The 23,112-nt window shown below is 38.0% G+C and overlaps 1 protein-coding gene across 1 annotated transcript; it reads left to right on the top strand.

Annotated features, from left to right (window-relative positions):
• The first annotated feature begins 459 nt into the window (after nt 1–459).
• LOC135473980 (heart- and neural crest derivatives-expressed protein 2-like) lies at nt 460–17,480 on the top strand. The gene is made up of 2 exons (XM_064753954.1): nt 460–1,274; nt 17,032–17,480. The coding sequence occupies exons 1-2, from the start codon at nt 756–758 to the stop codon at nt 17,125–17,127; spliced, it is 615 nt and encodes a 204-aa protein (XP_064610024.1). The 5' UTR covers nt 460–755; the 3' UTR covers nt 17,128–17,480.
• Nucleotides 17,481–23,112: the final 5,632 nt, after the last annotated feature.

Genomic DNA, 23,112 nt, shown 5'->3' on the forward strand with positions numbered 1-23,112 from the left:
AACTGTTCTTCTATAAATTTTCATGGCAAAGCTGTCGCATTGAATGGCTTCTATCACATGGTGGCATTATCGCGTTTTCTAATGGCCCCTTTAAATCATACTACATGTACTACACAGGCTTTTGCAAAGACAAACCTCAGCTCTCTGCATTGGACTGTACGTCCAGATGAGGGGGCGTTCCAGTTTAACGGGAGGCCAATCAGAGTGTAGCTTTCCAAAACAGAACCGCTGATTGGATGTCGTGCCCCAGTGACGTCGTCCAGAACGGAGTATGATATACTGGGCGTAACTGAGCTCTGTATCTCCACTTTCACATTGCATCTTCTCATTCAAATAGATATTCGACCTTAACTGAGTAACTGTAGTACATCCTTAGTGGACTCCTGTTACCAGTGCCGCTATAGGGGGTAGGGCGCAGATGTTCCTCGCTCCTAGCTGTCTCTGTATTTATATCACGACTCCGTGTATCCAGTCATTCGCTCAGTCGGTGCTACTATAGAAGTAGCAAACCGTCGAATCGGACTTGTCAACACTCTCCACAACTGGACTGTATACAGAGCAGAACCAAAACCCTGAGTGGAGGGAGGTATATATCCTTCGTATTATAGCTAGATATCTACATCGTGCTGTGTGAGTTTGTAAACGTCCCCGGTTGAAGACGCTGGGTTGAGAAATCGTCAAAGAATTGGGCCAGGGACTTTCAAGCTGCAAAAAAGGACCGTATGTGAATAAGTTGTCAGTTGAGAGTATTCACCATGAGTATCAGTGTGGGTGGTTATGGGCAGGGGTATGTCCACCCGGGACCCCTAGCGCACGACTTCTACGCCCAGTACCATCAGCCTCGCTATACGGACCAAGGGGACGGGACATACATCTCGAACTGGATGATGGCAAGCCGTCAGGACATGTCCCTCTCCCCTGGGGGGTCCCCTTATGCCATGGTTAACCCAGGCTCCCCCGGGGAGTATACCCAACATATATCCTACGATACAGTAGATGGACAGATAAGAATGCGCTGTGTAAAACGCCGAGTGACAGCCAACAAGAAGGAAAGGCGACGAACCCAAAGCATCAACACGGCATTCGCGTCATTACGAGGCTGCATTCCCAACGTTCCTAACGACACGAAACTTTCCAAAATCAAAACTCTTCGCTTGGCCACAAGCTATATATCATATCTTATGGAGGTACTTTCTAAAGATGACCCGAAATTGGCGGAGGCGGGATTCAAAGCAGAGTTAGCCAAAAGATCGGATAAGAAAAAAGAGGAACAGGTCAGTTAGACTTATTGTCATTTATAATGATATAAAAAAAACTGGACGTTGTTAATATATACTGAACCAAAAGCATGGCTACAAAAATTGGTGGATTCACAAGAACCAAAAGCAACCCTATATAGTCGCCCTGGTATATTCAACAGAAGGCTTAAGCATCCACATTTTGTATAATGTTCAAATTTGGTTTTATATCTTAATCTATAGTCTTTTTTATGTAAGTTGTTAGGACGATAATTACAAGTAAATGCATGGTGTGCAAAAAGATGGTGTGTGGTTTATATGTACTCTGGATAAAAAGTTTAACATTCTGCTTAATTCATAGGAAGGGACACACATTACATAATATATAGATTTCTATCCAAATGTTACTTAGTGTTCACAATTTGATTTATTTCTAGCTGTGGGTGAGGCTTAAAGCAAATAGGTACAAACTAGTTGGGCAACTTGGATGTTGTCTGTGTATACTGGACAGAAAGTAACTTTATAATCTTGGTATACAGATTCACAAGAAGGATGAAACACCACAAAGCTGCAGATATCCATCCAAATTGTATTTAATGTTGAACATTTGTCTTGTTTCTGTATTTTGTTTTGTTTTTGTTTTTTTTTTTTTTGTTTTTTTTTTTGGGTAAGTTGGAAGGACAAATAATTAAATGAACGGCCAGATCACAGTGGCTTTACCATGACTTTCCGTGTGTGCAATTTTAAGCTCTGCATTGCACATGTTGGGAGATATACCCTAAGAATTGGGATATAAGTAATTCCAGATTTTCTTTGACCTCATGCCATTAAGAAACTATACATTCTTGGATAGTGGAGTGTACTTCGTATACGCGTAGACCTATATACTGATACACATGGGGGTTCGTCCGCAGAGAGAATTCACGCGAGAAATCCCTAGAGCGATGCTTAGCTATATATCTGTTCATCTATGAATGTAAAGCTAACTCTGGCGCGAAAGGATAGTTCCTGATAAATGTAAAAATTATGACAGCGGCACGCGCTAAAATAATTGAATACCGCTATATCTGAGTGTGTATCAAATAACAAAATGTATGTAATACATATGTATGTATGCGGTAGATATATGCGCAGGGGTTAAATAAATATATGACATGCAAGCGTGTATATTACATACAGTACCTCCCAGAAGAACATGAGAAACCATGGTCTTATGAATGATTAATAAAATGCAAAAATTAGACATAAAGGACTAAGGATGGTATAGGTCTTTCCAAGAAAATATTGCTGTTAATGAAAATGGAGGAAGATAATGTATACTGAAAGATTTCATGACGTGGATATTTGTTCTGAGCATTTTATGCAGTCTAAGAACCTATTAATGTTCTCATTAGGTGTATTTTGGTGCAGCCTTTTTCACTTAGGTGTGGCTTATCTTATACACGACCGGTGACGGAAAATAACTAAGAGGCCCTGAAAAACATGAATGAAATGGTTGCTTACTTTCCGTGACAGCACTTAGTATACTAGTATATTTTAATGGTAAAGAGCCTTTAGTAAATGCTTTCATTTCATATCATTTTTAGTTTAAACATAGTGAGTCAGTAAGAGTATCTATGTACATATTTACGTACATTTGGTGTATATATCTAAGTATGAATGCCAAAGTGGCCATCACTTTTATTACGCCACGTTTTACGGGAAATACAGTCATAACATCCCCCCGTTGCCTTCTGTCCCTCAGAGCCCATGCAAGTCCCGCCACGTGCCTTGCAAGCTCACATGCATGCAGCCCCAAATGTCATGAACAAGATTCATGTTTCACTGTTATTTCGTGTTTTTTATGTTGTTTAAGATGCGAAAAATTCAAATACGTATGTAACGCTGGTTTATATACTGTGTTAGATACCCGAGCCCAGGGGGTTATTCAACAACACGTCATTTGTTTTAGGAAAACAGTTGTTTTTCAGCGAAAATACTTTACCCCACGGAGAGACCGTAATAACTTCTTTTTTTCTTCCTCCCGAAAAGATTATTTACTGTGCACAAAAAAAATTCACGCATATGCATGAGCGAATGCTAAGCAGCCTTACCCAGCTGAATTGTTTAACCGTTAGACTTCCAGATTATATCATGAAGACAGATAAACTCTTTTGTTGTTTTTGAAGAGGTCGTGAATTGAATCCGTTGTCACTTTGATACTCAAAAAAAAACAAACAAAAGTGAATTCGTCATTCATATAGTGTCACACTATTAATAACTGTTTTATGAATATTGTTTGAAATGGTTTGGTCTATTAAACCAGTTTGTATTGCTGTGCTTTTATCGTCTGTCATTATCTAAAATTCGCCAACAAGAGACGTTTAGATATCTGGATGAATTCTACGGAGAGGAACCACGTTTTGAAGGATGAACGCAACTGAGAAATCTTGAGATATAACGTCGTTCTATAGTGCGAGATTTTTTTTTATCCGATTCTGTAAAATTAATTAAATTAACTTTACTAAGGTATCAAGTGTAAGCTACCGGATAGACAAGAGACCTACTACCAGAATTCTCCACAATTTCCTAATTTACTCAGAGGCAAAAATGCTCCAAAAGTTGTAGTAATGGATCATCGGGGGTGGGGACGAAGGTTTGTTGGGGGAGGGTGTCTACACTTACCCGGTAAGCCACGCGTGATTGCAAAGGACTAAACTTTGAGAAATAGTCATTAATTGGCGGCGACCTGTAGCCTTCAGTGCAGTGTAAACTTCCTGTACACGACATTGGATAACGGTACATGAGACCGAGTCTTATAGCTTCACACGGCCAGTCTCATACTACCGGCCTCCGTAGTTCACGGATACCATTAAACAGAGCGTAAAGAGAAAACGTTTACGACCCTGCCCGGCGGGACGGGACAATCCCACTCTCTTCTTGAATTTCACTACCCTGTAATTAATGACGATAGCATCTTCAGCGTGTCTCCCTGTATGTCAATTGTAGGAAAGCAGTCGTCTGTTGACATGATCATTTCGTAATGTTTTCAAACTGCTGCAGGAAATACGGGTAAACACTGATTGTTGAAGGCGTGAGAAAATGTGAAGCGTCTTATCTGAAAGTAGAGCAGTTAATGCTGATATTTTGGAACGATCTTTATGCTCTGCTGAGTGGAAGGTTCTATTTCCATTTCTGAAAGGTATAAGCACTTGTACTGATGGGGTTTTTTTTGGCATGTCTTGTACGCTTTTTCCTCTCCATGGGCGTATTATTTTATGCAAGTACATGTACAAACACATTTGCTGACATTTTTACGATCATCTTTATTATCACAGAACGCTCATACTTTTTGACTTAAAGATATGCTCACTCTTGTATTTTTTTTTATAACGGTTTTATTATATGCTGAGTGAAAAATTCTAGTCATGTGCTTTGAAGATACAAAAAAAGCTTCCCCAGACACTTTTTGGGGAAGATTCTGCTTGCCCGTAGAGACATGGTCACCATAACAGGTAAAGTTCTATAGTTTTAGAACGATTTTTGCTGTGAATACAACGAAAGTCTTCCCCAGACACTTTTGGGGAAGATTCTGCTTGCCCGTAGAGACATGGTCACCATAACAGGTAAAGTTCTATAGTTTTAGAACGATTTTTGCTGTGAATACAACGAAAGTCTGTATTGGTATTGTCTTAATACATTGCATAAATCTCGCTCGCTTGCAGAAATTTCGTTAAACACACCTTTATACATCATATTTAACATTTCCGGTAAATCGCATTTCTTTATAACGTTTCATCTCAAAACAGGGATAGTTATACGAAAAGGCGTTGTTAAGAACATCTCAAGATTTATGATAAAGGATCTTGGTCTGTATGTACATTACTAAATCCATCTATAGTTGGAGTCAAAATTAATACCAGACTTTCATATTTCATGTTATCGTAAATGTTACCATAAGGAAACAAACTTTCATTTTTCATTAATCAAAATAACTGTTCTTGTAACAAATGACAATGCATGTGTATGTATATGCCCCTATACATGAGAACGCGATATGAGTTATTATATGAAAAACGGATCAAACGGAGGTACTTGGGTGGGATTCCCTTTTCATATTTCTATGTGAAATTGGAATTGCCTATGAAGGAAATTGGTGATCTGACACTCTCTGTATTCATAGCTGCACGTAGATATTGCCGAATTTTGCCTATACCACAAACTTAACACAGTATTCAGGAAACGGATATGGTGCTTGGATCAACAGCTTCGTACGGTAGGGATGTTTTTTTTTTATAACCTCGTATTTTACAAGCGTACACAATTCATCCTGAATTCATCCAGAGTTTTTCCTGTACAACATGTTGCACTGAACAAAACTAAATGTAATTTTGTTATATACATTCTGACTGAATCTTTCTTCGAGGTTTACTATCTTCACCAATGAAAATATGCAGCTATCAATCACAAATGCGATAACTACAACTATTGAGCGAATGTCTACATCTATTGAGTGCATACTACATCACCTGTCCTTTATACTCTAATTAGGAACATGTGTGACAAAGATTTCCTTCGCATCTCCAGCGCTTTCTTCTCTCTCTGCAAATAGTTTCAGTACCGTGGAAGTTGGCCAAAGTTTAAGGTAAAATGACTAGATCGAAATCGCAATGCTAATAGCTTGATCTTTATCCTGACAGTGTAGAGTGGTCCGGTAGAAATGCTGCTCGATTTCGGACAGAATGTTTAGGTGCTGGCGACCACCCGTGGCTCCATTACCCTCATCTCCCAGTCTGGGGCCTAATTAGACCGGTGACAGACTGGAACCACCGAGAACTGTTAGCGTCACAAGATACCAGATAAGTGCCCGACGCCCGCTTCCTTGAGCCGAGCGATTTCGGGTCGACAGACTCCTCGCGAACTGGACACGGATGATTTGCCGCGAGATGACAACTTTGTGGCAGGAATCCTACACCCCAAAAATTCATCTGTTAAAGTTAACAGAAAGTCTGTTGTCTATGTAATGCTAGAATGTATTCTGTTATTATAACGCAATATTCTGTCATAATATCCCGTTGGTCTGATAGAATGGTTATGTTGAATTGATAGAATATGTGTGTTCTATTTAACAGAATAACATGCTGCAGTAATATAATACATTCTAGCATGACTCAAATAACAGACTTTCTGCTAAATTTAACAGATTATCTTTTTGAGTTTATGTACTGTACCGTCATCTCGCGCCACGCGGCGGCAAGGCCTTCCGAGGGTAAATCATGCAGCAGTTTCCCCCACATGATGTTTTTGTTTGTTTGTTTGTTTGTTTGTTTATTCCAAAAGGATATATGAAAACGCATAAAACGATCAGTTATGCTGATTGCAGCTGAAGAAGGAAGGAAAAGCTTTATTGCATCTCCTCGCGTTCGTTTTTTCCGTGCAGTATATACAGATCGTCTTCAGTCGGCTGAATTCAGAATATAGGCTATCATAAAACAACCGACGGTTTTAACGAAACCAAATTCTAAACGAATTAGTAATAGCCATACTCAATGATTTTACGACCTAAATATAGTATAAATACTGGTCAAGTTCTGAAAATTGTTGACAAATATTGATATTCGTGAAACCGGAGAGACACGGTACAAGTTTTCTTTTAAAAATAGTGTTTTGTGTCTATTCCTGCCTTTCTTTTACTGAAATTCTTTTACGCTTTTATTGAAACATTGTCACCAGCAAAGAATATTTTTGGTTGAACTGTTATGTATTTTTGTATTCATAAAAAAAAAAACGATGCCCATGCCATTTTTAATAATAAATCCAGGTGACATGAATTTTGGTAAAAATGTTTTTTTTTTTTTAAAGAAAAGAACAATTAAGCTTCAGCAGACTTTGTGTATTTCTGAAAATTTTGCATTTTAGAATGTTTGTAGAAAGTTTGCCATATCATGTGCGGTATTACATGATGTAGCGGTAGGAAGAATATTATCTGAAATGAAATTGTTCATTTGTTGTGGAATTATAAATGTATGAATGAAGCCTTCAGTGCTAATTCTCCAGGGCTGCATGTATGCTGCACATATCTACATGCGATCAGGCAATGTGCTGTTGTTGAATTAGAGACGTTTTGGTTTCATGTATGAAGCTTTTGTGTCTGGCGAAGAGAAAAAGATAGTCTATATATTACAACACTTTCTTTCTCACGGCAGTTGAATGTCATCGGTTCTCACAGCCCTGTAAACTGTTTGGAATTGTTTGCACATATATGAAAAAAGGGAAGTGTGTATTTTGTTCCCAACATAAAGCATTATTTACGTATACACAGTTTGAGTTCGGAGTATAGCCTCAGGATCTCTCTGTAAATGCCGTAATCACAGGTAATACTATATGCCAGGTTTAATGTGATTCAAATTACATTGAATCGGTTTTCAATTTTATCTGCAGACGATTGCAGGACTAGTATAATGATTGGCACATGGTCTTCTGCAGAGCAACCCGTCTGTTCACATGTCGTATAATGGCGGCTGGCGATGGTGATCAGAGTTTGGTCATTAGAGGTGTTATCGCGTCTCGAGATCAGTCTCTGGCTTCTTCCCCAGCTAGTATATAAAGCGTGAGGGTGAGGGTGAAGAAATACGTGGCTACGGAACAATGGGTGTGTGAAAAGCACATTATACACTAACTGACACACCCAGTATTGTAGCTACACAATTACGGTTCTTTCAGCAGAACTGATACAAAACCACGTTACAATAAGACCAGTCGTTTTTGGTACGTGTTATCAGTTCCGTCAAAGAGAACCGTTCTTTGGTGATCAGCTACAGTATCGTGCACGTCGTGAAAAGGGAACGATTGGAGCGTCAAACCCACTTTCTTTTCTTCTGTAAACTGGACTCTTACAAAATAATTGCTCCAGTAAACCACAGGGAAAATTTATCTAATGACCATTTTCACGGTGGCATCGAAAGACTTTGTGAAAGATTTATTTGTGTTGTGTATTTGGTTGTGGTATGAAGCCGTACTCAGTGATAAAATTTTATTTATGGAAGAAACGGGAGTGCCAACATCTGTTTATAGGTTATTCATGAAATTCCCCACATCATGTACACGATATTTTGGTAGAAAACAATTAGTGATCTTCAGCGAATAGTTTGATAAGGATTCTTGTATGGTACAGAACGTTTTGCATTTTGTTGATTGATTTATTTGTCAATATTTCTACTATATCCGAGTGATTGTTTTGTTGAAATATAAACTTTAGCTAATAGTACTATATGATTTATGAACATGGACCTATGGTTTATGAACATCAAATTCCTGGGCCGCTTTTGGAGTATCACGTAAATAATTAGTCAGCTAGCCACAATCAGTCAGAAGTTCCCGTCCAGTTGTCCAAGCATCTTTGAAATAATCATAACAAAGTAATGAATACTCTACTATTACGTCCTCGGAGAGATTTTTGATTCAATTTGGCTAACAATTTATTTTCATCAGTTTGAACGAATCAATACAGTTCGCTGAGTGTTTTCCCAAATTACGGCCTTGGCGGTGATTAGCCATATCGCGGGTCACCCGTGTGCCTCTGAGGGTGACCCCCTCCAGCCTTCGGCTACGTCACATCCAATCTGATCTCCAATACCTAACGTCCTAATGATCCAAATGCCAAGGATTGTCTATCGAGGGTTTAGCACAACGAATTAACGCCTTTTTAATACAAATGAATGAAAAGTAAAGACAGAATGCTGAGCACACTTACCGTATCTGTTTTCAATCTTATGTTTTAAAACTTGTTATAGAAATGGTATCGTTAAACACGTTAAATCTAACCCTGTAGGTCATCCCAGAGCGCTTCCCGTGCAGTGGAGGACTTAAACAATTAACTTCATTATCATCTGATACTTAAGGAAACATTATTGGCTTAATATAATTAATAACTAATTACTAAGTGTTTCCGTAAACTGCTCTACTGTTACAAACATTGTTTCATTGATGAGTTTAGAGTCCGGGGAATCAAAATGGCTCCAATTAACTTGGGGTTTTATTGTAGTTAATTCTGACAGGCATTCATAACTTCAAATTGGAATTCCCCTGGCACCATCTATTGGGTGCGTGTGTGTATTGTGACCCTGTGGATGCACATCTGACTCTTTTTTCTCTGTCACCGATATCTCAATATTCACATTTTACAAATCGGCCGGCGGGTAATTGCTGGTTACAACCAGTCGCCCAGCTAGGGTTTCGACTGGTGGAACGGCTGTACATCTGGCACAATTTCCGCTGCAAGGGTCCTCCGCAAAATGCATGGTCTTCACTCAGGGTCGCGTGTATGGTTTATGAAACCAGCACTTCAGACATGTGTCTGAAACGTTTGTATAGACTTAAGGACAGGCATTTTATGCTGTCTTTGTGTGAAAATCAAACAAATGCTGTCTGACTCTATACTATCCAGTATATGAATTAATACGGCAGAGCTGCTTTCACGCGCTTTATATATACCTAAATGAGTGGAGTAAACCATCGTTTTTCTTACCTAAATGACCAAAGTAGACCATTGTTTCCTTACGTTATTATCTATACTACAATGAGTAAGTAGGCAATTGTTTCCAGTACGCTATTATCTACGTAAATGAGCAAAGTAGACCATTGTTTCCTTACGCTATTATCTATACCAAAATGAATAAGTAGGCAATTGTTTCCAATACGCTATTATCTACGTAAATGAGCAAAGTAGACCATTGTTTCCTTACGCTATTATCTATACCAAAATGAATAAGTAGGCAATTGTTTCCAGTACACTATTATCTATATAAATGAGTGAAGTAAACCATTGTCTTGTTACGCTATTATCTATACCAAAATGAGTAAAGTACAGAATTTTTGTTATATTATGCTTAACCATATGTAAATTAAACAATTTAAGATATTAAATCCACTAATAGAGCTAAGGCAACTTACTCTAAAATAAAAAATCACACCATCACTGTAAATAACGCGTTTGTTATAAGACATCATTCGTGTCATTTTTCCCACCAATCAAAAGACAACAAGTTTGACAATTAAATAATGTATCTGATGTGTTTTGTGTTTGTTTGACAGAATAGCGAATAACATTGTAATAGTGTATATATATATATAGTCAAGACAAACCAATAGTTATTGTATCATATTACCGAGACTATTCTATATTTGACAATTCCGATGAATGAATAATTATGACATATGAACAAATTATAGTTTGAATGTGATTTCCTGTGGATAAATCAATTTTTTGTGGTGATATTGTCAAGACAAACCGGTAGTTATCACACGATATTCTCAAATTTAGTCTGTAACGGACATACAGCTGTAGTCAAATCGTTCATTACGATCTGATTTTATCAAGACAAATTGATAACTTTATCAAGGTATTATGCAGACGAAGTGATAATCGTAACAAGATATTGTGAAGACAAATTGATAATCATAACAAGATACTGTCAAGACAAAATGATAATCATAACAGAACATAGTGAAAACAAATCGATAATTAAAACAAGATATTGTGAATAGAAATTGATAATTGTGTAATTATAACAAGATATTGTGAAGACAAAATGTGATTTTGTGAAGACAAATTGATAATCGTAACAACATATTATCTAGACAAAATGATGATCATAACAAGATATTGCCAAGATAATTTTATAACATATTTTTTCAAAACAAATCGAATTTGTGAGATATGTATATGTGTTAGAAATCGATGGCTGTGACATGATTCTGTATAAAAATCGATAACTATAGTGACTATAGTGAGTTGTAATTTAATTATATACACGTCGGCAATCATCAGTGTTTATACATGCTCGGTGCGAATGTGCATATCGCCATGTCTTCTTTAGTTGACCGTTATGTAAAAGGTAATGAACCGAGACAAGTGTCATTTTGACTGGTGAATTCATTAATAAACCGCGGCATTTTAGACGTTCCTTTCACGCGTAAATATATATATATATATACTTATATATACTCAATTTATGTATAAGTAAAGAATATGTTATTAAAACTTCTGGGATTGTTCAGGGATATATTTTTAGCTTCAAGTACTTTTCAAGCTGCTTTAACTGCACAGCGTGAAAATTGTAAGTGAGAATTATTGAATATTAAGTGCTCGTCATTATAGGGTCTCTATTTTGTAAATATTCCGTGTATAGTCCGTGTATAAATATATATACGACCTTCAAACTGGGGCCATCTGCCAACAAAGTGTGAGGGATTGTTTTTTGAATGAAAATGGATAGAAAGGTTATCATTTCGAGGCAAAGCTGACACTAATGTTATTACCCTAGTCACAAGCTTTCTGCGTCATCTAGAGCTATAGCAATATTTACACTGAGAACGTCAAGATGTTATACAGCCTGAATGTTTCAGATCAATTACATAGCTGGCCAATTTGTTATGAATTGAAAACCTTTGATGGATCTTCAGTATATGTGGAGAAAATCTAACGGTGTGCGCGTTGAGCTGTATAAGATGACCGTTATATACACCTGTCTGCGCATGTGTGTGTGGCAAGGAAGCAGAACCTTTGATCTGTTCGGAATGCCGTTACAGTTTTCACACCTTTCTTGTGTTCATCCACCGCCTCAGGTGATCACGATTTAACTTCCGACAAGCATATAGGTATATATGAAAAGAAAAAAAAAGAAATTCCTTATAACGTGTAAAGGAATTTTCCCTTGGGGGAAGTTTAGGTGATATGCGTGGAGCGATATACCTCGAATTGCTGATATATATGTATGTATATATACTTGTAGAAACTCATTTAGACCTGAAAATTTAATTTAAAACAGGAATGTGTTTCAAAATCTGATGACAGGATTTCGGTGGAAATCTAATGTACTGGTATGCATGACAAAATCAGCTGTTTCATTGTATATTCTCGCATGACTGACGGCTTTAGACATTCTTAGCATACGCTGCAAATTCCGCTCACATTTCAGTTCGTGTCTATAGCGGTAATATAAATAAACCCTAATTTGATTTGTATTTCAATATTGTGCTTTCAAACTGTTCCATTAGTCCTATTAAGTCACATTTTGTATGATATTTTAAAGGCTTTGATATACAAGTTTTTGAATTTCCTGGTACTTATATTAAAGTCCATCGTATTCAATAATATATACATTGGGAATTCATTTGAAAGCCCATAAGCATTTTATATATTGCAATAGATTAGCATATATAAACACATTCATGTTTGAAAATCATTTGAACTTACAAGATATTATCATGTAATAATGACACAAGGTTTTACATTACATACATTTACATATCGTTAGAAATTCCATGTCAAAACCTACATGTATACACATTTCGTCAATATGTCATGTTATATGTGAAGTAAAAAATGTAAATTATTTGATTCATTTGACGTTGAAGAGGATATAAAAATTACATCACACATGTATGTGTGTATATTATAGTCTTTGTCTCATGAACAGCTCTAATGAACAATCTGAAGGGCATATACTCCCATAAGGTTATGGGAAAGGAGTTTAGTGTACCAATATGACTACTATACCCCTTGTATGTTACTCATGCTGACTTCCTCTTCGGTCGTACGTCCGGGGGTCTGCCACAACCTGCGGATGGTCACGAATGTCCTCCGGTCACTGCCCGGTTTACTAATGCTGTCCACCGTCGTATAAGTGAAATATTTCTCAGTTCGGCACAAAACACCGATCAAATAAATAAATAAATCCTTTTATGTTAAGATATAAATTTATTTCCCTTGTATATAATAGGTGCCTTTTGTTCTAAAAACTAGCTGTGTACATAAATTTAAAATTCACAGTATATGTATTCGAAGACTATAACCGGCAATACACGAAGGAAAAGTGCTTTCAAAACGTTTAGCCCCTTTTTTGTCAATTCTATTTTCAGTTTTTTTTATTAGCTTCATTTCATAATAATAGACATCAAAATATCCATGACTCATTTCTCGTTTGACTTTGAAAAGGTTAATTTTCCCAACTCCTTCACTTCCTTGAGCAAAAGCTTACTTCGCAGTACACGGTATACTTAAGCTTCACGACGTATAATAGCTACTGTGGTAATAATGGAATTTGAAAAGTAGGAGATGTGTTGAGAAGAGGGAAAATTGTAAACATCATCGTTAAACACAGGTGTTCAGAAACTCGAGCTTCCTTGACAAGTTGCCATTTTAAGTAAGCGTGACTTGTGAAAGACTGAGTGGTTGACACAATATCAAAACATGCTGATGACGAACGTCCATGGCTAGTCTATAACGGGAACAAAAAGAAGAGGATGGACCAAAGAGCTTGGCCGTAGTATAACGGAATACCGTTATTTAGGAACCGATGTGCTCCCGTCATTCTGTATGCGTGAGACGAATGACCGTGCGTCAGAGTTAATTTCATAAAACCGTTGTGATGCTTTTTGAAAAAGACTGTGTTCTGTAATTCGACGTTCATAAATGACATGGACGGCATTTTTGTTATTTTAGGAAGAACGCCAGGAAGCCCTTGTTTATAATGTTTTGCCAAATGGCACTTTAAGCAAGATGTCGTGACTCCAGATCTGCTGTCGTCTAGTATTAGACGAGAAGGGGTTTTTCAAACAAAGACCATAGTTCTTAAAAGAGAAAAGTGGGGCCTTCGTATGAATTCGAGACAAATTCATATGCTCAGCGTTCTTAGTCCAGAAATTGTAAATTTATCCATATTTTCATTTCATTTAACAGTATTTTTCGCCCACTTTAGAATATTTAACTTATATATGACGGCGGTCAATATATAGGTTTATGCGGACAGATGAAAACGGGCTGAAACCACAGGTGAACTACCGCACCTCGCAATGTAGGTACATGACAAACCTTCTGACTTATAGCAGGCTGAAACCACAGCGAACTACCGCACCTCGCAATATAGGTACATGACAAACCGTCTGATTTATAGCGGGCTGAAACCACAGCGAACCACCGCACCTCGCAATATGGGTACATGACAAACCGTCTGACTTATAGTGGGCTGAAACCACAGCGAACCACCGCACCTCGCTATATGGGTACATGACAAATCGTCTGACTTATAGCCGCAACCATAGATAGATTCGAACATCTTTGACCATGTATGCATTCAGGGCGTTTCTACTGAGAACACTTACAGTTCATCTGATCATGCACCAGAATTGATATACCTGAAAGAATAACGCGAAATATACGAATATTCAGTTTATCAGATACGTGTGTCAAGGAAAGTGTTAGAACATTCCAAATTCTTAAACAATTGATTTCACATCTACCTAATTAAAAAGAAGCAGAGAATAAGCAACCTTTCCATATTTGTGTACAGCAATTCCATTAACGTAATTGGTACAAATATAAGGGCTTTAATTTCTTTCTGATTTGCGGTCAGCAGGATTGGTGTTGGGGGTTCTTGGTGCCAGGCTGGTCAAAGGTCATGTGGTGAATATTCGGTAATTCTCTCTTGGATTTGACCCCACTTCCGTTGTTTCCGCCCTAAGACAAGTATGGATGTTTTCTAGGCTCTTGTGACATACGATTTACGTAAGACTTTCTCCACGTAATATTTATTTATTTATTTAATTGGTGTTTTACGCCGTGCTCAAGAATATTTCACTTATACGACGGCGGCCAGCATTATGGTGGGTGGAAACCGGGCAGAGCCCAGGGGAAACCCACGACCATCCGCAGATTGCTGATAGACCTCCAGGTAATAAAATCGAAGCCTATGATGACTGAATACATCAGAGGAATAAATAGTCTTGTCGTAAGTATAAGATTCGTGTGAGGTCTTTGGGGTTTATATAGATATCATTGGGAAGAGGGCACCTGTAGTCATATTTTCATTTTCATTTTCGAGACACGACGCACGTGTAAAATACGACCGACACATTTGGTACAAGGAAAAAAAGAGCTGAAAAGAAGTTCGAGGTTCGTTAGATATCCTAGAGAGTTTGATAGAGTATAGCGAAACCAGGGTCCGGGCACGTGTCAGAGTGACGGTGTATCCGTGCCCTCCCCTGGGGGTGAGGCTGAGGTTGTAAGGGTGATGGGTGCCGCCTCTCCCGCCGTGACGAGCAGGAGATAAGGGGCACTTCCCGCCGAGCACTCGGAACCTACCACTGACCCATCCTTATAACATATTGTTGCTGGGGTCTCGGAGACACGAAGGGACGGGGTTGGCACGCATTTACAAGTTTGACAACGGATCGTTTTTCCCCACGTCAGAAACTTGATACAGCCACATTTCCCGTCCAGTAATGTTCTCTTTTCCCACAATCAAGTCAGGATATCCTACAAACCATATTTTTTTTTCTACTAGACAAGCTTCTTATGTATACATTTATTATATTTTTTTAGGGTTAACGGGATTTTTTTTGTATGTTAAAATATAATATGTTTATAGCGGCACAAGAAACATTCTTAAGGCGTTAATGGTCATGTCGGTGTAGTATCACTCTTGGAATGAAGCAAGTAAATAATGGGGCGGTGTTTCACGCCTAAATCAGCCGTATGTCTGCGATATCACCATACAGCGAAATTCCTACAAAACTACTACCCTTAGGCAGAGAACCGTAGCGTCGGTGGTCAATCCGTCGGTAGGTTAGTACGCTCTGGGTGGAAAGAGTACTACAAAACTAGCTGAACTTGTTGAAATTCCCCAAACTGCTTCCTTTGGCGTACACATTGAACCTTCTTTACTGACATGGAACTTTTCTCGTTAACCGTCTACAAAATTTAAAAGCTTTATTTCACCCGAAATATAAGATGAAGAAGGACTATTTTTTTTACAATTCTTATAATTTTTTCCAAAGTGTATACATAACTATTGAATATGAATATGAGCACTTCGTCACCAAACATGCATAATGAAATACTTAACCACAAATCTTCCAAAATCTTTTGCATTACAAATGACTTTGCTACTGGCACATTAATACAATTGAGTTCTTACATGTTTTGATTGATTGATTGGTGTTTTACGCCGTACTGAAGAATGTTTCACTTATATGACGGCGACCAGCATTATGGTGGGAGGAAACCGGCCAGAGCCCGGGAGAAACCCACGACCATGTGCAGGTTGCTAGCAGACCTTCCGTCCTGCAACAAGGAGGCACATTACATGCACTCTAAGGATTCCTTCGTCGTCATAGGACTGAAATATTGTTAAGTACGACGTTAAACCCCAAACACTAACTCAACCCACTCACTCACTCACTCCATGTCAGTATTCATCACATATGGAAGACGTATTGTCTTTCTTTGTTCCTTTGCATCTACTTATTCAGATAGATGAATACCATGTGCACAATGTTATCTAAAGGGAATGGTGGTTATTAGGACCTAGAACTGTTCTGATTTAAGTCCTAATTTAGCAAATTTGCATTCCTTTATTTAACAGGCGCTTACAATGTTTACCATGCAATATCTTTTAAGGCAATTGGTCATAATTTTTAAAATTTCTTTGATAGAGTAGGTCATGTAAACTGCGGTGGTTATGCAACTTTTTGGGCATTTCATAAAATATTACCTTGTCCATAAACAATAAGGTTTATTCTGAACGATTGCCTTGTTTTCATTCATATTTCCCTACTTCTTACATCACCTTTGGTGTTGCATATAATTCTTCAAGTGCAACTGCATGCATGATTGGACTTTCTTACTTCCTGTTTAAGACCTTATATCTGGCATAGTTGTCAGACATATCATCTGTGGCTTATCATATTAATAATGATGCGCTACAGATGCCAAGATGGTAAATCATATTTTTTTCTTTTTTTCTCGTTGCAGACGTCTGCTGGTACAGAACTTAGTCCATCCGAAAAGAAAACCAAAGGTCGAACGGGTTGGCCTCAGCACGTGTGGGCCTCTGAATTGAAACAGTAAAGCCCGGATTCCCTGCTTGACATAACGACAATATAGGACTATACACACTGAAACGGCAGCCCAGCGTCCGGACATCACTTTCCCGATATTTCCCGAGCCGCTGTGCATTGGTGTAAGGGTGCTTTGGGACACCCAAGGTGTATGTATACATTTGTGTGCACAAGTGTGAAAGGATCGCCATAAGGGTGCTAAGTGAGGAACCTACATGAGGGTTTCAAGGACATTGCGTAATTGACGGGCAATGATCATAAGAGTGTCAATAAACATTCGTTTAGGTATAAAGGAGGCTCCACCATAGTGCAAAGTAAAGACCGCGAGGGTGTCAAGGGAATGGGGATTGCGCGTATATAGGTTGGAAGATGTCTCAATATATATATATATATATATATATATATATATATATATATATATATATATATATATATATATATATATATATATATATATATTCAGAAGAACCCTTTCAGGAATCAGGGGCAAGGTTCACAGACATATATGTGTACAGCACCATCAACAACATTTGGGGGCAGAATGGTGCCGGTTTTACATTGGACAGTACAGAGGCTGTGACATTAGATTGGTGATCTCTGCCACACAATTAATGGAATCGTAAGGATTAATCAAACTGTTTGCTGTTGTAATTCTATAGACATTTCCAGGCCGCATCCGCTCCATCCGGGTACTTTCCCTGACATACTGTCTTCATTATTCCCCAGTCAATCGTTAATCGGAACTTTCTAACGGAGCGCCACAACAAGGAGATGAATGCTACATACCACAAAAAAGCTCCGCTGTACAGTGGCGTGAAATCATAGAAAGGTTTAAACATTATGATTTATGCATTAAGTTTTGCAGGCATTTCTGCGTTCTAATATATATGTATCTATATATTTTCCGGTTTCCATCAAACATACCTCTCCAAACATTGCATATGTAGTGGATGGATTCCCTGGCTGGTTTTCTACATTGTTCACCTCGTTGTCTGCTATATATACTCTCTCGTCAGCTTTACTGAGTCTGCAAGCTCTATGCATTGCTGTTTTTTTTTTTTTTTTTTTTTTTTTTGACTGTGTGGGTCATATACGACCTTTGCACGAATGCTTGTATACAGTACGGCTGCCCATTGGTTAGCATTTAAAGCTCATTGCAATTTCCAACTCCTCCAGCAAGATGAGTGTCTGCTTGGTGGAGGTGTCTTGCTGAGTGTCACACATGGTGTCCATCTAGAAGAAGGACACTGTATTGGCCACGTGTTCCTTACACTTAATACTGGGTTGTGACTGTACAGTATCAGACACGTGCAAAATAAAAACCTTTGTTCAAAGCCAAGAGGTAACTATTTGGCAACATTTTAAGAAATTTTAACTTAATGTTGTTCGCTCTTGAAGAACGCTCCAAAATATGTAACATGCAAGAAGTACAAACAGGTTTTATAGAAATGGACGGTTTCATGTAACTAAAACTCGAAGACGAAAATGAATGTTGCCCGCCAGGTCATTTAAATTTGGTTTCAATATATGTACCTTTATACGCGTGCATTTATTTACTTTGGTGCGATTGATCGCCATCGAAGCAAAATTTTCAACCCTAGGAAAAAAAAATGAGCAACAAAATAACTGAATATTTATATGTTAAGTTGCGACTCATGCACGTTGCGGTGTCATTGCATTGTGCATATAACAGCTGTGTCAATAACCCTGCATCTTATCTAAAAAAAACAAAGACAAAAAAAACGAACGCTTCCGTTTTTACTTCAACCGTACGTATTGCTAGTCTAGGCCGCGATGATCAAGCTCTTACAGTTTCGCCAAACCTCAGACTACTCATACCATTTATTGTATGTATATGACTGAATATATTTACGTACATACATATATATGCATATATATATATAGACACCAAGAAGCGTGTTGTATCTCATGTTTGCGATATTGTTTCAAATTTTATGTTGATCGAAATGTCATAATATTTTCACGTATTTATTATTAAATGTATAAAAGAATTTGAAGTGAAATACAGAATTATTTGTTGTGTTGTTATTTCGCGATATCTGTGAAAATAATATAACCAACATATTTCCTCGGCGAATAGTGGTCACCCATAAATATATAATCTGAACTATAAATTTGTGAAAGGATTAAACATCAATATTGTGAGCAATAGATTTGCATGGTGCGTGTCTACAACCAGTACACACAAAAAGATTGGTGTTGTGTGGACGTTTTATTTTTCGCGGGCATGACAGATGTTCAGTTTTGGTATATGCATCTCCCTGGCTGTTACAATATGTGTTTTATAGAGAGCATTTGATGGGTTATAACATATACCTACATGTACGGGGTATAGAGTCATTGCAGTCAGACACATTATTTATTTGTATTCCACTGTAAAAACGCTTTGGTCTCCGACGGTAGCCACGAGGCTGACAACTCGTTGTCTATTCGAGATGGGATTTTTCCAACAACATATACAACCAGACAGACTATGTTAATGGGCGATCTGTCCAGTTCAGTCAGCGAATCTACTCGCCATATCCTTTATTCAGTGCTGAGGAGACGATCAACGTTAATTCAACGGAATTGCCATTTAAATAATTAGTTTATCTTCCATATGGCTTTTCTTAGCTGTCGTTGTTGGGAAATTAGAGCTGCCAAGTCTCCGGTCGAATTGGCTTCCAGGACATTATTGGCTGTGGAAATCAGCGAAACGAATTCGAAACAGCTCTGTGGTTAAGGACGTGAATCCCGCGGCATAACGAGATCAACGGAGCGTTCCAGAGGGAAGGGGGGTTTGGTGGAGAGAATCACTGAACGTTTGGCTTCCTGACGGTCGTAGGTCCCGTGGGTGAGCGGCAGACAATTAGGCTTCTGCCAGATGAAAAGACTCGGCTCTGGGTTTCCTCAAGACGCCCTGGGTCTCAGAACCCACACGTTTTCGGCTTATTAACTCGACATATAAGCATAGCAATATTAACCAGTTTTTTTTTCTTTCTTGCTTGCTTTCTCTTTTTCTTTCTTTTTTCCCCTTTCAACATGCATCGTGAACATGTGAACTAATGTTTTAACAGATTATACCAACCCCGTTGAAACCCCATGAATCTTTCACAAATCAAGACTGAGGAAGTATATATATATAACTACAGCTACATGTATACGATAAGTAACCTACATGTAGGTGCAAGCAAGCTTTGTTTTATTATTTAATTTATCTATTAGATTCGTGTTTTACCCAGAATAATTCACTTATATACATTCTGATGGTTATAATATGTAACGCCAAGTCTTCATTATAATATATTTATACATTTCTAGTAACGACACAAAGGAACGCTGCAGAGTCGAGGATCCCTGGATAAAGAGCTCACGTGTTCGAATCAAGGTCTCACTTTCTCCTCTGTGGCCTCCCACGCCTAGGAGTTAGTTTGGTACCTTGGGAAATCTGTGGGTTTTCTCTGATTGATAACATGGCGGCGCTTCGATAGTCTCAATGTGCGTAATTTAGCTTACCTTGGACAGCGATTCGGTTTTGTTACAACACAAAAACAAAACGTTATGCTTTTCAGCTTCTTGAGGGATAATTTATCCATGTATACATATATTTGGTGTAGTGTTGTCTTTGTTTCTAAACTGAACGTTCTTACATAACACCATCTCCAACAACATCGAAATCAACTTTCCAGTGTAATGTTTCTATACAGTAATTGTATACACACAAATCATGTGTATACTAGGTTCCCTGAGGGAAACGGATGCTTTAGTTTCCTTGTTCACATGATTATATGGATTTTAATCAGTGTAACTTCCTTCACTTCATGAGACTGTCTCCTTTAACATAGCGATCGCAAAGCGGCATTATTACTCTGTATTAATACCGCGTCAAAGGAGAGTTATAACTTTGCCGAAGACACCATACAAATAACTCGCAGTCCAGAGTCTAGATAATTTCAATCATTGGTGGGTTTTCCCCTGCTTTCTGCTCGGTTCGCTCCCACCATATAATGCTGGACGATGTCGTTATACTGTGTCAAACGCCAAACGCTTATGCGTGACGTCACAAGGCAAAGCAAACGCCAAACACTTGTGCATGACGGTCACAGGATAAAGGTGGACAGGTTTCGGCCTATAACAGCATGATTTAGTCGCTTCCTCATGAGTGGCGAAAGACTCTTTTCGTGAACGAACTGAACCCGTTACAGGAAGCCCAAATGGGAAAAGCCATATACATGTATAGATACATCCCGCTAGTTTAAATTTTTATCAGATAATTCTTATTTAATTGGTATTCTAAAATCATGCCAGTCTACATTTTATGACTGACAAACTCGCTACTTCCCCGCTTAACGCTCATGCAACAAATATATACGCACTGTCCTGCCGGATGGGTTCATGTACTATGCATGACTGATGTCTTCGGCATGGCAATAGTGTGAGGCAGCATTAGATATATGCTTAGATGCATTAGATAGATGTAGTTTATATAGTCATTTTTCTCATACTGTATGCAGTTATCACATGCATGATCTGCTTGGAACTTCATTTGATAAAATGGAAAAAATTAGCTAATCATATGACTGAAATTTATAGTCTGTGATTTATGAGAATAAAAAAATTCACACTTTAGTGATTATATATGGAGCCAAAATTCCTTAACTTAGTTAAATTCAAAACTTAGTCGTTTGCTATTTCAATATACGCCTTTCAGGCTTTTCAGGCTTGTCTGATTTTGTAGTGTACTAAAATTAAACTTTCAATTAAAAATCAAAGACAACACTTTTACAGCTTAATTACTGGTGTCTAGATTTTTCCTTTTGCTTCCTTCGCTTTCAAATTGGTTTTAACAACGATATTATTTTGGTAGTATATCACAGTGCAGTCTCCTTGCCGACATATATACTGTATTTTATTACGTTCACTTCATACATCAAAATATACTCAGCATTCATGTAATTATTTTACAGAACATTGTCATTTCTGTCAGTATAATGTTTTCTGTGTGGAGTGTCAGGTTTGGTGTCTTCGGTATGATACAGTGGCGGCAGCACTTTGGTGCCATGGATTCGCCCTGCCACAAGAAAACATATGCAATATATGTGTACATATGTAAATGACCCCTCGTCGTCATATGACTGAAAAATTGTTTTTAAATACGACATTAAACCCCAAGCACACCTCCATACATACATATACATACATACATTTCCGTCTTGATGACGGTGCATGTAATTCACCAACCACTCAAAAGGTATACAATCGTTATATGGAGGTGTGAATGAGTGCATGTATCTAATTGAATGGGCACGCTATAGCTCATTCATGTTTTCAAAATTAAGAGACGTTTAACCACAAGCATGCAAACAAACAAACATCGACGCTTTTAACCAATTTAGCTCGAATCATAAGGCTTTGATGTGAAACATGCATCATTATTATACCTCTCTGTATAAATGAAAGAGGAAGCACTTATTCGTGCCTTTATGTATAGAGTCAAAAGACTATAATATATATATATATATATATATATATATATATATATATATATACGCCGTGAGGGGTTTTGAGGGGAATTTAATTAATGAATCTTTCTACGATTGCTTTACTATAGGTATTAGGTTGGTGAAAACAGTTCGGCTGTGTCACAGAGTGTAATAAAGCTGACTTGACGACGATCCACACAAAAACAATGCGCGCATGGCGACAGTCTCTCGTTCATGAATGTCAGCTGATACGATCTCGCACCGACGACCTTCATGGAACGTTTTAGTATTTATTACCAACACACTGTAGCTTTGATGTCTTCCAACTATTCTCCCAAAATCAAAATATACGTTTAAGAGAGTGTGCAAGTGAATCGGCGTTATCGTCGCAAAGGGTAACCTATAGACATGTACTCATGTTATCTTTAATAACGCGAAACTGTGAACGTGTATCTGCATCAAGACAATGCTTTTGCATGTATATACACTGGTATCAATTGAATTCATTTTTT

Source organism: Liolophura sinensis, chromosome 8 (assembly GCF_032854445.1).
Source record: "Liolophura sinensis isolate JHLJ2023 chromosome 8, CUHK_Ljap_v2, whole genome shotgun sequence".
Lineage (NCBI taxonomy): Eukaryota > Metazoa > Mollusca > Polyplacophora > Chitonida > Chitonidae > Liolophura > Liolophura sinensis.